The 15459-nt window shown below is 36.6% G+C and overlaps 2 protein-coding genes across 3 annotated transcripts; one reads left to right on the top strand and one right to left on the bottom strand.

The window, feature by feature from the left end:
* The first annotated feature begins 205 nt into the window (after positions 1-205).
* On the top strand, positions 206-4396 carry LOC126597287 (protein CHLOROPLAST IMPORT APPARATUS 2-like). Of its 2 annotated transcripts, XM_050264067.1 has the most exons (3): positions 207-2093; positions 2829-2984; positions 3990-4396. In XM_050264067.1, exons 1-3 carry the CDS (start codon positions 999-1001, stop codon positions 4047-4049), a joined length of 1311 nt encoding a protein of 436 aa, XP_050120024.1. In that variant the 5' UTR covers positions 207-998; the 3' UTR covers positions 4050-4396. The 2 variants fall into 2 exon arrangements, with proteins under 2 accessions (XP_050120025.1, XP_050120024.1); XM_050264068.1 differs by lacking the exon at positions 3990-4396 and having other exon boundaries at positions 206-2093; positions 2834-2985.
* Positions 4397-10149: 5753 nt separating this feature from the next.
* On the bottom strand, positions 10150-15100 carry LOC126595666 (auxin efflux carrier component 2-like). Its single transcript, XM_050261964.1, has 6 exons — positions 13534-15100; positions 12738-13026; positions 12282-12367; positions 12008-12165; positions 10902-10978; positions 10150-10644 (listed from the first exon to the last, which is right to left on the bottom strand). The coding sequence occupies exons 1-6, from the start codon at positions 14807-14809 to the stop codon at positions 10578-10580; spliced, it is 1953 nt and encodes a 650-aa protein (XP_050117921.1). The 5' UTR covers positions 14810-15100; the 3' UTR covers positions 10150-10577.
* Between the last annotated feature and the right edge of the window lie 359 nt (positions 15101-15459).

Raw genomic sequence — 15459 nt, 5'->3', positions numbered from 1 at the left:
TAAAATACTACTTTATATATATATATTTTTTTCTGAGATACAAGATAAAATGATTGAAATGGTAAAAAGATATTTAGAAAATTAGAGAAAGAAAAGGCAGAAAAAAAAAAAAAAAAAAAAAAAAAAAGGTCCCACAGCCAGAACTGCTGAAACTGAGCATTGTCTCTTCCCCTGTCTCATCTCCATCACTCATACATAGGCACTTCCCAGTCTCCCAGTGCCCTCTGCCTCTGGTCTGTAGAGAGAGAGAGAGAGAGACAGACAGAGAATCAGTGTCTCTTCATATGCTTGTGGTATATTTACAGGCTTCCCAACGGTTCTTTACACCCTTTTATTTGGTTCGCCCCGTGACCTATTCTGCAAAAAAATCCACCTCCTCTGTCTCTCCCCATCTCTCTCTCTCTCTCTCTCTCCCCTCTTTTGGTGCTGAATTTTCACAGTATATACAGAGTCTTCGATTTTCTTTATTGGATAACTTTCCTTTCTGGGATATATAAATTCCTTTTTCTGCATCAGCCAATACCCAATTTACTGATTCCCTTCGATATAGTTTCAGTCACCTGGGTTTTCTTTTCTCTCTAGGGTTTTGGGATACTCTGGTTTTTTAAGAGAAAATAGAAGAGTTATTGGGGTTTTTTTTTGAAAAACCTTTCAACATGTGTCCCATCAAATTTTAATTCCCTTGCTCCAGTTTTGCAATTCCAGAAAAAACCCATTTCTCAGTGGTTCTTTCTATTTTAATCACACGAAAGCTGCTTGGCCCTTTCCCACTTTTCATTTCAAACCCAATACCTTTTCTTTCCTCTACTTTTAGGGTTTAGGGTTTTGTACCTTTTGAGTAAAGATTTTGGCTTTTTAGATTTTAGTCCTCCAAACAACTTGAATTCAACAATTCCATGACTTCATCTCCTCTGTTTTGTGTGTTCTTCAGCTGAAGAATCTGAATTTTTTGTTTCTAAATTCTCTGTCTTTGCCTGTTGTTCCTCGGAATCATCAAAATGTCTTCGTGCCTAAGCGGCGGCGGAAGAACCTATGCCTTCGAGTTTGACATAGTTAAATCGCCGTCCACATCAACCTTCACCTCCACCTCTTCTCCCTCCTCAACTCTCTCGGAATCCAGCAACTCCGGCCTCGCAATCTCGACACGAAAACCTCGTACCCCCCGAAAACGGCCCAACCAAACATACAATGAAGCCGCCGCATTGCTCTCTACAGCGTACCCCAACATCTTCTCCTCCAAAAGTTTCACAAATCCCAGAAAATTCACCAAACCTCACGACTCCTTCTTCGACCAATCCGCGGAGTTGCTCCTGCCGTTCAGAGTCATCGAGGCCGAAAACTCCGGGTTTTTGCTCCACCACCAACTCCAGGAAAAATCCAGTTCCCGATTCGAGCCCAAGTCCCTGAATTCGTTCGAGAAGCCGTGCCGGAGTCCGGGGGAATTCGAGTCCCCACCGAATTGCAATTCCGATTCCATGGAGTTGAGTGACGGGTATAATTTCCAAGAGGAAGATTTCGATGCGGAGTCGATTCTCGACGAGGAAATTGAAGAGGGGATTGATAGCATCATGGGAAGTATGAGTGTGAACATGGACTTGGAGGAGGAGTCTAACAATGGCGGAGGCGGGCAAATGAAGAATTCGAATCCAAAACCGAATTCGACTTGGAATTCCTGTTATGGGTACCCAATAGGGCTCGGATTTGGCGGGAAATTCGAGTTCGGGTCGAGAAGAGGAGGAGTGAGGCCGTTGAGGCACGTCGACGAGGGGAACTGGTGGAGTTTTCCCACCGTAGATGTTCTTGAAATCTCGCCCAGATTCAACAAATCTCTGTCATCTTCCGCCCCGGCTCCGGCAGCGGCCACAGCCAAGAAGAAGAAGAAGAAGAAGGTGGAGAAACTGTCGGTCTTGGAATCGAGAATCACAGCGGAATCGCCGAAGGAGGCGAGTCCGATTCCCAAGCCCCCGGCGGAGGAAGAGCCCGGGCTGAAGCTGAAGTTGGACTACGACGACGTTTTGAATGCCTGGTCGGACAAAGCGTCGCCGTTTTCGGAGGAAATGCCGGGATCTGATGCGGCGGGGAATGATGTCGCTGTACGTTTCTCATCTCTTGCCGGGGAATCGAATTCCGGGAAAACTTATACCTGTTCAAAGTCTGGAGCTTAAAAAAAAAAAATCTGCTCCTCTGTTTTTTATGTCAGTCTAATAAAGTGGGTCCTTTATAAAATGAACTCAGTTTTTTATTAATCCATTTTTGTTTTGGTTACCATTTTTGACGTTCGTTAAATCTTCACTCTTAAAAATTTAGGTCGTAAAGTTGGTTAAATTATTCTACGCACCCCACGTAATGCTATATTAGTAACTAATCATATTTTTACATCCGTTACATTTCTTAACTTATATAAAAATAGAAAATTAGGAGCTATAATTAGTAACTTATAAAAATTTTAAGCTTTTTTTTTCCTCTGACTTAACAATATTTTAGGCTCGAATGACGGAAAAATCACTTGTAACTTTGCCAAGTCGATTGCTTTGCTGTAAGTGCCAAAGTATTTATTAGTCTAAAACAAAGCATATCTTTAATATTCAATATACGATTAATTACATTTTTTTATTCATAGTATCATTTTGGGGTCGAAATCATAGAATTCATTATCTTCTTCCTTTTGGAGTCATAATATTTATTATTTTATTGAAGGCGGCATTGGTCATTTTCTGGGTCTATAATCTTTTGCGAAAATACAAAATATGTGATAGAATGACAGATGTGTCCTTCTCATTTTGTCTCTAAATGATTATTTTGTTGATAAATGGGTTTGTTTTGGGCAGGCCAGGCTAGCGCATATTGATTTATTCTCAGACGTCGGAGGATTGAGGGAGGCTAGCGTCTTGCGCTACAAGGAGAAACGTCGTACTCGCCTCTTCACTAAGAAGATCAGATACCAAGTTAGAAAAGTCAATGCCGATCAACGACCCAGAATGAAGGTACTTCTGTTCTCCTAAAACATTCTTCATCGTTTTTTTTTTTCTACAAAAGATAAGATACACACTAATTTATCTAAAATAGAGTAGACTTGACACTCGAATTGATTAATTTTGTTTCAAATTAAATAAGAAATAAATAAAGGAAATGTTATTAGCACTTCAAAAATCTCATTCTACACTCCTCACAATTGTATTTTTCTTTCCAAATATAGAAAGTTTGGAGTGTAGAATGAGATTTTTGGAGTACCAATAACAATTCCCATAAATAAAAGATAAATAAAGATGTAATGATGGTTGTGATGATTTGCTTTACAACACATTTCTCATGACTAGTATTTATGTTTCCTTTTTTTGTTTTTCCCTCCCTATCTTTTTCTCTCATTATTAGTTAGTTCAAGTTGTGAGCAATCCATGTCCGCATTTGAGAAAATTCTTCCATAATACATAGCATCCTATTATACCAGCATGTAATATTACGAGCATTGAATGATCTAAATTGATTTAAATTATTGCTTTTATTGTGGTCCCATGAATCTATATCATCTAATACTCGTAGCATTTCATGCTACGTTGCACCGAAATGAAACCCTTGAAAGTTGAAGAGAACTTGTGTAAAACATTATTCGTATAATTGATACTATCGATAATCCAAATTCTGATTGTGGATATTTTGATAATATGCATGTTAGTAAAAACTTACTTAGAGAAGTAACTAATGATCTACGTAAACAACATCTTATTAACAAAAAATAGAAATTCGATTGAAAAAAAATTGATCATCTTGATAGAATAAAACGAAGCTTATTTTAATACAAGTGATATATTCTATTTTAGCCTAATTTGAATTGTGGAAAGAAAAATTTGTACTTGTGGAGTTTCCGCTCTAACTAATATCACTACGCTCACGTTTACAACACAAAACCTCATTTTACTTGTACTTGTTCCCCATCATAGAAACTCTTTTTGTTTCAGGGACTGAATATTGGTTTTCTTATTTTGTTTCAGGGTCGATTTGTTAGAAGGCCACATTCTAGCACAAATGCTCAAAGACAAAAGGAAATATGATGATTTTCCATCATGGCCATAGGACACACTATCTGGCCCCTCTTTCTCTCTTTCCCTTTGTTGTATTAATTAATTAATTAGTCTCCTAATTTGTTAATTAATTTTTATTTTTATGTTTCTCACACTAGCTAAGAAGCCAAAGAGATGAAGACTAGACTAGTTAATTAAGAAGGGGAGCATGGAGAATCCATCAACTTTTTAGTGTCTAGGTTCTCATTTTCCGTACATGTTTATCTCTTTTTTAATTTCTACTCTGGTTCTCAAGTCATGAATACCTTCTAATAGGTAAAAGAGATTTTTGTTGTAGGAGGCACAAGTAGCACATAAATGAAGTTATTTTAGTTGAATTTACTTGGGTTGTTCTCTTCTGTATTAGGGTTTCGGTTTTTATATGCGTATTTATATTTTCTTTGAAAAGTTGGATCGCATACCCTTGCATTCCAACTAGATTTACATACAACTCATGATCAATCCTTATAGTTTTACTAACTAGTTGTTACGTTAGTGGTATCTCTCACTTGCGGATCCATTAAGGGGAGGGGGGGTCAGCCTACCCTTTGAACTCAGGTGAATCTTCATGGATGACATAGATGTTGTCCCTTTAGTGGTTGGAGTTGCTCTTCATACATGTCATCCAACAGCTTGACTCCTTTTCTATTCAAATGAGAAAATCCGAGCACCCGTCATAAGATTGAAAGATCTAAACATTCCTCTTCGTAGCAGAAATGGATTCAGAGAGATAGATAGCAAATGAATGGGGTCTCACAAAGTCCTCTAGTTCATTTCGGCCGATTGAGACTTACGTGGATAGCTTAATAAAGAAAAGGAGAACGAAGCCCGGAGTTGATAGTTCAATCCACTCTTAGAAAAGTAAGAATTGTTGGAAATTTTGAGTGGAATTTCATTGTCCAACATTGTTCACCACCACAAGATTTTCTCACTTTATAAGGCTTTGTCATTTATAGAAAGTGATTGGAGTGATGGACTTTGGAGACTAAAATTGGGCTCACCCTTGGGATTAGGCTTTGGGGTGTAATAATTAATTGATAATTAATTAATAATTAATATATATAATTAATTATCAAAAGATGGGCCTTGGGCCTTGGGGCTCTGAAAATTAAATTCTTTAATTAATTATTTTTAATTAATTTCAAATTTAATTAAATTATTTATTATTTATGAAAAGACTCATCTTTTCAGATGAAGTCTGAGAGCGTATTTGAGAAACAGATGGAGCAACATGCCCTTTACGTTGAACAGTCGCCTCCTAAAAACATGTTTGTTGCAAACAGACATATGCTCACTATAAATACATGCATCTGCATATCATTCATATCACTGAAAATCATCAATCCTCATATATAATAAATCACAGATTGTTGACTTATTTCTAACAAGAAGGTTTTCTGGAACTTGGCTCCATGATAAGAGGAGTTGCCCTTATTATTATTATTATTATTTTTTAAATGTCAACTTGGGCATTATATTCTTGATATGCATTCAAATAGTGAATTTTCTCAAGTGAAAGGAATTGGTAGTTTTGCAAAAAAAAAAAAAAAAAAAAAAAAAAAAAAGGGCTGAGAAGAGGAATAAAGTATATAATCATGTATATTTGCAAATTGCATTGGCTTTGGTTCTAAAGGTGGCTATTGCTTCAGGAGATAGTATTTTCCGTTATGAATATTAAGAAAGTCTATTGCATAACCGAATGAGAGATTAATGATTGAGTGATAGTATGATAGTTTATATTTAGAGCAATGTTTTTTCTTCTATTGATAATGAGGTTATAATGTAGTGTTTTCAGAATATAAAAACGCGTCGCAAACAATTGTAACTTGTATTGTTATTTGTTATATAAATTATGAATGATGAAACCATGATTTAATTTTTAAAGTTATTATATGTCTAAAAAATGTTTGTAAACTTTTACATGTGATGCTCAGAATAACTTTTTGTGAATTTGCCACACATCTCTCTTTCAATGTTGAAAAAAGTATAAAGTTTGAAGGTGTTCAAGAGCATATGGGAATAAGTTAATTGACTTTAGGGGTAGGACCGTAGGATGGGCTAAATTTCCAGTTTAACCAAATATTGAGGGAGTGGGGGAAATGATGAAATATTCAAAATGTGCATACCTACTTAGATTTTTTTTTTTTTTTTTTTTTTTTTTTTTTTAGAGAATGCAACTTAGGTTTGAATTTGAACTTCATTTATATTTTTCTTTTTATTTCTCTCCAATTAATAGCCGACCCCACTTAGTGGGAAAAGACTTTGTTGTTGATGTATTATTTCTCTCCAATTAGGCCTAAATAACCCTTATAGAGGCCCAAATGCACTAGGAAACTTATTGAGGCCCAATGGACCGTTTACGTGATAAATGCACACTCAAGTTTCAACACTAAGCAATGTGACTTTGCCCGTGTTATTCATGGTTGTAATAATAAAATCCCTGATCGCTCACTCACTGCAGATATGCATTTAGGGTTCAATTCATCTTACCAAAATTCTCAAATTTTCTCTTGTTTGTCTTCGATTGTTTGAATGCTAAATTTCACTGGTTTCCGGTCGACTTTGAATAGACGTTGATTTTGGGAAGTTTTGATTGTGGTTTTGGTGCAACAAGTCAAATCATCTTTCCAATTGTTCAATATTTTCCTAGTTATTTGTTGTCCACGCTCCATCAAGAGAGCAATTTTCATGACACGGGTACAATACGTTGCCATGTGGAGAGCAACACATAACTGGCAGGATATGCATTGCACCCATTCTATATAAGTTGCTCAACAAGTTGCTATGTGTTACAGTCTTCTCACATGGGACAAATATTTGTTGCACTATCGAAATAATTAGGCTTATGTTGATTACTCATGAAAAAAAATTGTGATTTTTCAATGAAAATATTTATATTTGGAAACTGAAACCAGAACGCTACTTTCTTATTGGTGTTGGTGCAACATTTTCTAAGGATTCTCATATTTAGCATTCAAACTGTACCCATAAAAACTCGAGATTTGAGTAACTGCTGCTAATTAGTTTATCTTCAGTCATGACCCATACTTAATAACTTGTTCCAACATTCCTTTAAATTTGCAATATATATCTAGGAAATTGTTATTGACACTCAAAATTGATTATTCTACACTCCAAACTATTTATATTTAGAAAGAAAAATACACTTAAGAGGAGTGTAGAATGAGATTTTTGAAGTGCCGATAACACTTCCCTATATATATATATATATATATGTATATACATATATTTGTAGTTACTACGCATTCAATGTAGGTTGTGTGGTCCGAAGTATTGATTTCTTATTCCGGTTAAATTGCAGACAAAACTAGAAAATTGAACCGCTATTTACTTTGTAAGAAGAATGACCACTGATATAAGTTGCCAAGGGGATGCAAATGTTGGCAGTTACTTTGAAATAGTCTAGTTGGTGTTGTATCTCTCTTTTAATGTTGAAAACAATCTCAAATTTGAATCCTCTTTATTTATCAAAAGCAATCAAGAACCGAGATTGAACGAAATATAGTCTAGAACAGCGTTGTTTGGTTTTTAGTAAAAGCACATAGTCTGCTATGTAAATAAAACTGTCGAAAAACGACTAAACCCTAGTTGTATAATAAAATGAACTGCACACACTTCTAAATATAATTCAGAAAACCCAGAAATTTGATTTGCTGAAGCCTTGAACCTTGGAAATTGGAACTCGTTTGAGAAAACAATAATAACTACAACTAGATTGATCTGCACGCACACAGAGAAACTCAGCCATGCAATCCACATCCGCATCACATGGGCCACAGCTTTTGCTGAAGAAAATTCATGATATCCACAATAAGGTTTACAGGAGCTGTTAACTCTGTTTTGTTTATTGCAGCACACGTATCAGGGAGAAGACAGGGATTTAAAAAGAAAAACACCTTCATGTGCACTAAGCATAATATACTTGAAATTTTAGTCTAATTAACATTATAGAAGACACTCCTTTGCTTCATCACGTGAGGAAGCATTAGATTATATAATGCAAACGATGTCAATAATAACATAGATGAATAACAAATAATAATTATATACTTTTCGTTGTCCAACGTCTTAAAGCTTTCAGATCCATTTTATTGATTAATTTCCCATAGAATCTCATCCTAAATCCCATAGTTATTGTTTATGCTTAAGAAGAGCTGGCAAGATCACCTTTGAAGTGATACCAAGAAACCCAACACATGCATGGTTTTGGATCATGATCTAACCTAATGGTAATTTATATACACATGTCCATCTATATATTGCGGTGCAATGGAAACGTTCTTAGAAGGCAACGTTAAAGTTAGACAGTTTCGATGCCATTTTTATGATGCCATTTTTATGAAAAATTATTTAAACTGTGCGATCTTGCTTATAGATAATTTTGTGAATGGATGGTTCTTAGAAGGCAACGTTAAAGTTAGACAGTTTCGATTCATTAGAATGGAAATTAAAAAAATGTCCTTAGCAATACATTGACATGGATCATGGTTATGATGAGGGCTCTCCTACCCCATGACCGATATTCATTTGTATAGGGAAAATTCCCTTTACATTAGGATTGAATGATTGATAGCGTATATGTGGATCTGAACTGGAAGGGGTGAATCTATAAATTAAAAGCCAATACTTGGTGCTAATAAAAGGTTTTGGAACGCAGTGAATATATATGTATGTATGCTGCATATCTTTTCAATTATTTTAGTATGTCTAATAAGATAATGCAGAATTCAAGACATGGATGTATAATATGACGAAATGCTTTTGTCCTCTGTAATTTTATAAAACCATCAAATTTGTCTTCAAATGCATTATATATGACCTACAAGAACAATGTAATGTGAAGCTAAATTTTATTCACTCTGCGAAGCAGCGGCCTCCTTTTAATCTGTACGGTCACATGCTTAACATATAAAACTACACAAAGCAATGCTTTTTAAAAAGGCAATGTTTGGAACTATGCATTGAAGCTAACTAGGCCTTTCTTTTCTACCATTAACGACTAATTTTCAACTCAAATTACATTCACATGCAAAGTAGGGAAACTCAGACTTAATTAGGACGTCTCCATCTTTGCGTCCAATCAAAATATTAAAGATTTTTTTTTTTTTTTTTTTACGCAAGACAATTTTCGACACACAGTCATGAAGTAGCATATATAAGAGAAAATTTTCAAATGACTGATATTCAAGCTGGTACTTTACGTGTCATAAAATAAGTAGAAGAACACGAAAAAATACATCATACAAATAAATAATACTAACACTCGGCGCTTGAAAAAATATCTCGTAGCATAACATGATTTATCATCCATCGTGTTAGTTTTGTGTGATGCACATTGTTGAGTAAAGAGGATATTGCTCAAGGATTTTGTTTTCCTTCTGTATATAATGATAGAAACTCCATACTCATGCAGATACCGTTAAATATACAATAGTTATATATATTTTTTCCTTTCTTTAGAGATACAATTTAAACTTGTTTACGAAAAAACTCATATTCATAACAAAGTATTGCAAGCTAGCTCTTTCCTACATGTTATTCTTCTGTTTGCACGCTGAAACTTTGGTTTTAAAGCAAGCACTACAAGGAGAAATTAATTGAGAGGCGACTAAACAAGATTATTAGTGAAGGCGATTTCAAAACCTCAATTCAAACCATAAAAAATGAGATCCAAATTCCTATATCGACTATTATAAAAGACACCTGACATCTTCTTTAGATATCGAAGACGGGTTGCAAATCTAGGACATATTTGAACACAATTTTGTATATGGTTTAGTAAAATTTTACATCCATTGTGCCGAAGAAATTATAATATGTATGAATATAGGATCCTAAAAGGATTCTCTTTGTAATGTTAACAAATGAAAAGTTCTCTTATCTTTTGCGAGAATAGAAATAATTAAATTTTTTTGCCTAACACAAACTTCTTAATTAAACTATAGAAGTTATTTCCCAACTATATATATTATAGAATAGAGTCAACAATAACCTCAGCAGTAAGTCAACGGTATATCTCAGAAACTTCAAACAGTGTGCCTTCAATTTACTGATTCAAACCCCAAAAAACAAAAAATAAGAGAACGTAGTTATATATTGGATGATTTTTGTGTCCAAGTTAAGCAAAGAGCTACATTGATATTGGGGTAACAAATATGATAAACACAAAAATTTGCACCCCAAGAATAAAAAGAAAGAAGTAACAATTAATTAACCTTTCTCTGGCTAATTCTAAGCTCTATTCTATTACTTAATTTCTATCTAACCAAAATAATATAATACTACCATGAGGGAGAAAAACTAATTATTGAAGTAAACGGCATATCAAGCTACTCAGTTGTCACATGCCGAGGATGGTGTGTATTTTGTTGAACACTGAATCCAATGGCATGCATATGATTTTCTTTGTTAAAGACATTTTGATCCTCTCCATCCACCTAAGCCTGAGTTGGATGTGCAGTTGTATGTGTTTTTCCTCTGTCCTGATTATCTCAGAAACTAGAGCCCGAGAAGGATATAGTAGAGTATTGTTATGGGCAGGGCAATGAGCATTCCAAAAATAACCCTGCAATAATTGCAACACCATAATATACGAGTCAGAGTCTTTTTTCATGGAAAGTGACTTCCGCACAGCTTTATTATGCTTTTGTAACTCTTATTTATTTTTTATGTTGAGATTATATAAATAAAGAAGAATCAAAGACAACAATGAACATGAATGTGCAGAAAAAAGAAAAATGGGTATTTAGAAATCATGTCCCTTTTTCATCATGTCATTTGTGGTTTTCTTCTTCAAATAAATAAATAAATACATAAACTTACGCGGTACTAAGGATGTCTGCATGGACATTATATTCCTTGGCAAATACAAAAGGAACTATGCCTTGAGGAAGAGCAGCCTGCAGAAAGAAAAATGAAATTAAGCATTTATTTACATACGTAATCTTGTGGCATATATAGTTTGCATATCGAATTACGTTGTGTTAAATTAAGCTTTGTATTATATATGTATTAGGGTTTGTGAGGCCTTTGTGATTGGATAATGATGCAAATGTTGGATTTTTTGATCGCCGGACCCGCCCCCACTTTAACGACACCGATACTATCCCTAACTTTACCACCTATCCAATCCGTTAGGTGTGAGGTTTTACTACAAAAGCCTCGGTATTAGTTAGAGTAGGGTAGTTTTATTTAAACCCATTGGGTTACTTTGAATCCACCGATGTGGGACATTTAACACTCCCCCTCACGCGTAACCTCATTTAATGGTTCACACGTGGAGATCCACATATTGATAATGGAAACTCAGAGGTCGGCTCCAATGGAGTCCAAACTTGTTTTAAATATTTTTCAGGAACAGACCGACTCTATGTTAAGAGTCCAAGCTTGTTTGCAAGTCCTTCCTGGTGACAAGCCTTTAGCTTGCACATGCCCGAACCTGGCCCTGATACCATATTAGTATACACAGACTGTTATCTTGTATGTAAGCTACAATCAACAATTAATGGAGCTGGAAATTTAAGAAACTGGAAACTGCGAGAAAGAGATTTCAGAGAGAGAGAGAGAGAGAGAGCTTGAAGATGAAGCAAATGTGCAACTTTATTCATTCACTTACACTCTGTGCACGTGTAACCGTTAGAGGGAATGAGAATATTCCCTCATTACATCATTCAAATCTAACTCTCCATTCATTTACCCTATGAGGTAATGACACATGGCATAAAGTATCACTTATCCTAAGATTACATCTTAGCTGCACGCTTGGACTGTAATCCAAGGGCTGACATTCAAACTCAGTTTTACACTTCGTTCTTATGCTATTTCAGTATAAACACTTACACACTAACGGTTTCCATATATTTGACAAAAAAATGTTAACATAAGATTTTAGAAATGTGGGAATGGTTGGAAAGGTTGAGTTGGCGAACCTGAACTATTGCAACATGCAACAGAACTCCACGAAGACCGACAGCAATAGAAGTTGCAGCAATCACTGCTGGGCCGGTTAGGAACCTAACAGCCATTGAAAATGTTGCAACAGATTTTCCACAAGCTATGATCTTCGGTTGCAAAGCCATGAATAATCCTGGAATTGTAAGTGATAATTGATAGATCTATCATTAGTTAACAAGAAAGATTCATTTGAAATGCATATGGTACAATAAGGTCAATACAATAAATCAACTGAAGATAAATATATACCGAGACTGAACATAGCCATTCCCAATCCAGCATCAGATAATATTGATATGGATCCACTAACAATTGTTGGCATTTTGATGTTCCACCTGCCAATAATTGGAGAAACTAATTTTAGTGAATCAATTTTCGATAACGTTACTAGGCTAAAGGGAAAGGACGTACATGATATTTTCTAACAAATTTTTTTTTTTTAAGAAAAGATGACAGGAATGTAAAAAAAATCAAATAATAAGTTTGAAGTGTATAAGACGAGTGCTTATGAAACACTTGAACTACATTATATGTTGCTTTCCAATAAAAGTATTTACTACACTATTTTTTATCACATTTTTCGTAAAGATGAGACCCAATAATTTTCCCCTCTGGATAGAGTTTGTTCATGTGATACGTGTAGCACCATATGGAGAGAGAGAGAGAGAGAGAGAGAGAGAGAGAGAGAGAGAGAGAGAGAGGTACTTGTATGATATGAGAGACCATGCCACGCCAAGAAGGCTGGAGTAAGTGTTGGGGTTTCTAATGAGCTTCCTCCAGACCATGATGAGAATAAGCCTAGTCATGACACTTGCAGGAGGCATTTGGTGCTTCTTTGCTACACCACCTTCAATATCCACTTTCTTCTGGCAACTAGTACTACTGTACGGTGACACACTCGGTGGAAACTTATTCGATCCTTCTTCTATCTCAAGCTCCCTATCTCCACTCATTTTCCTCCCAGGACTCATATTCTCAATTAATTCGTGTATACCTGTACATGCAGTTAAGAATATATTTAAATTAACCAAATTACAATCTAGAATGAACCCGTAAATTGAACAAGAAATTCTAATAGCTGATGCGTTCGTCAAATTTTATTCACTAAATGATGTAGCAATGCTTTATTTTCTCAAATATATGATCTTTCACAAATCTCTACTTTATTTCTAATAACTCTGTCAGTTTTCAATTGAAAACTGGTTTGATAATTGTTTTTAATTTTAAAAAAAATCAAACTAAAACTAAAAATAAACACGAAACAGTTATCAAATATCATAACATGTCACGTCTTTTGACAAACAATTCTGTCCAGATTGGGGAAAGAGACCAGATCTATGTCAAGGGAAATCAATGAAGCTCCTTGATTTGCTATAGAAAAATGAATTTTTTGTCCAATTGATAAGGTGTCAATTGACAAAAGCTGCTGATGTAATTTCCAGCAATTTACAAAATGGACAAACATGATTTGGGGTGTGGGATCGTAAAAGTATTTGCTCACCTTTCGATGCAGCAGCACCTTCATGTTGATGAAGACCTGCAGCCTTGGAAGGATCGGTCGCCCCAAAGTCAGTGGAAGCAGCTCGATTAACCGCATGTCTAAGATTCCCTTCGGAAACTGGCGATGCACTTGAACTCCAAACAAACATATGAAGCTCCTTATTAGGCGCTGCCCCACCACTACCGCCGCCGCCGCCGCTACCACTATCTTTCTTCTTCGGCCCACCACTCGTAGACCCTGAAAACATGGGGTTCGGAGGCGGGTAGGAAGAGACAGCACCACCATTGAAGATCTCACCACTCATGCTCCTCGCCCCCCTTTTCTTATTACCCATATTACTCATCTTCATTGCCTCTTCGTCGAAATTCGAAGTCCTCGGCGTCACCCCTTTTGACGATTGCACCGAATAAACGTCCCCAAATCCACCTTGAAAACTGTTTGCGTATCCATGTTTGGGGCTCGGGGCCTTGCTGGCGTTAAACATGGCGTAAAAATCTGTCTGGTTGAAGCTGGATGCCCGCGGGGTCGGCTCTCGGGAGGACTGGACAGAGTAAATCTCCACTCCTGTGAGATTCGAAGCTCGCGGGGTCATTGAAGTCAACGAGTTCAAGCCATGTGACTTAAAGGATGAAACCATCGATGACGCATTCGATCTTTTCACCACCACGTGAAGTTTCCCGTCATCCCCGATTTCCGCGTCGGTTTGGAGTGGTTCTCGACCGTTGAGGGAAACGACGTCAGAGTCAACTCTGAACGACGTGATCGAAGCTGCAGTCTCCGGGAACTGCTCGGAGATGAGCAGTTTGGCGCCGCGGTACTCGAACATGAAGAGCATGAGAGTGTACCAGACAACGCTCTGCAAAACGACAATCTGAACCATCAGAGTCCCGGAGAAGTCGCCGTACATGGCGCGTAAGAGCGGGATGCCCATGACGAGGGTGTTGGGGAGGGTGGAGAGGGAGAAGAGCGTGATCATCCACTCTAGGTTGCCGCGCTTGGAAAAGGCTTGCCAGAGGAAGAGGGCGACAAGGATGACGACTTTTTGGAGGGAGTCGGCGAGGATGAATTGGTAGTCCATGGCGTAAGGGTTGTTGGAGGATATGAAGTGGAAGGAGAGCAATGGGACCGCAAAAACTGCGACGAAGCGGTTTATGCCGGAGCATTGGTCGGGCGTGAAGATTTTCCACCACCGGACGGAACCGTAGGCTAAGATCATAGCCACGTATAAGGGGACTATGGCTGCTAGAACATCGTATATGTCCTTGCCAGTAATCATGGTTGTGTTTTTTCAAAAACGAAGATACGGGTTTTGTTGTTTTGGGCTGTTTAATTTCATGAGTATTAGAGTGGGAGAGATGGAGATGAAGAGTAAGATGGTTGTTGGTGCCTCTCTTATAGAAAAAGGTTTTGTTATTGTTTTTTTTTTTTTTTTTTAAAGTTTGCGAAAAAAACAAGAGCTTGGAGAAATAGGGTTGATGCATGAACAATGTCGACAACAAACCTAGAACAAATTGTTTTTTAATCAAAGACTGTCGAAGATTGTTTAAGTGAGAGAGAGAGAGAGAGAGAGAGAGAGAGAGAGAGAGAGAGAGAGGGTATCTTCTCGCTGTTGTGAAATGCAGAAAAAACGGTGGCTGTGGCAGGGTTTTCTGTCCTACAAAATAAAAACGAATTTACAAGCAAGTTTATGTACAAATCTGTGCTAGCTAGCTGCTAATTAATATATATTGTTTTGTTTTAACAAATGAAAACAGAAACGAATAGTTTTTTATGAACGAGTTTGTGTGATAGCTATCATGTACATAAATGGCTGGAGGGGTTGGATTATAGAGGAATTGGGTTAGTTGCAGAGAGATAAGCATAGCAAGCGCCACTGTAGACGTTGATGCACATGTTTTGAGCAATTGTCAGTGATCCGCGGTAGCA

This window comes from Malus sylvestris, chromosome 13, assembly GCF_916048215.2.
Source record: "Malus sylvestris chromosome 13, drMalSylv7.2, whole genome shotgun sequence".
NCBI lineage: Eukaryota > Viridiplantae > Streptophyta > Magnoliopsida > Rosales > Rosaceae > Malus > Malus sylvestris.
Note: the sequence above shows the minus strand (reverse complement) of the source record. Positions and strands in the feature narration are given on the sequence as shown.

Coding starts and splice junctions, on each gene's coding strand:
- LOC126597287 (XM_050264067.1), top strand. CDS start 999: ATGTCTTCGTGCCTAAGCGGCGGCGGAAGAACCTATGCCTTCGAGTTT. Junction 2,094..2,828: donor CGGCGGGGAATGATGTCGCT/GTACGTTTCTCA, acceptor TGTTTTGGGCAG/GCCAGGCTAGCGCATATTGA. Junction 2,985..3,989: donor ATCAACGACCCAGAATGAAG/GTACTTCTGTTC, acceptor ATTTTGTTTCAG/GGTCGATTTGTTAGAAGGCC.
- LOC126595666 (XM_050261964.1), bottom strand. CDS start 14,809: ATGATTACTGGCAAGGACATATACGATGTTCTAGCAGCCATAGTCCCC. Junction 13,027..13,533: donor AGGTGCTGCTGCATCGAAAG/GTGAGCAAATAC, acceptor CTGCATGTACAG/GTATACACGAATTAATTGAG. Junction 12,368..12,737: donor TGGTCTCTCATATCATACAA/GTACCTCTCTCT, acceptor AATTATTGGCAG/GTGGAACATCAAAATGCCAA.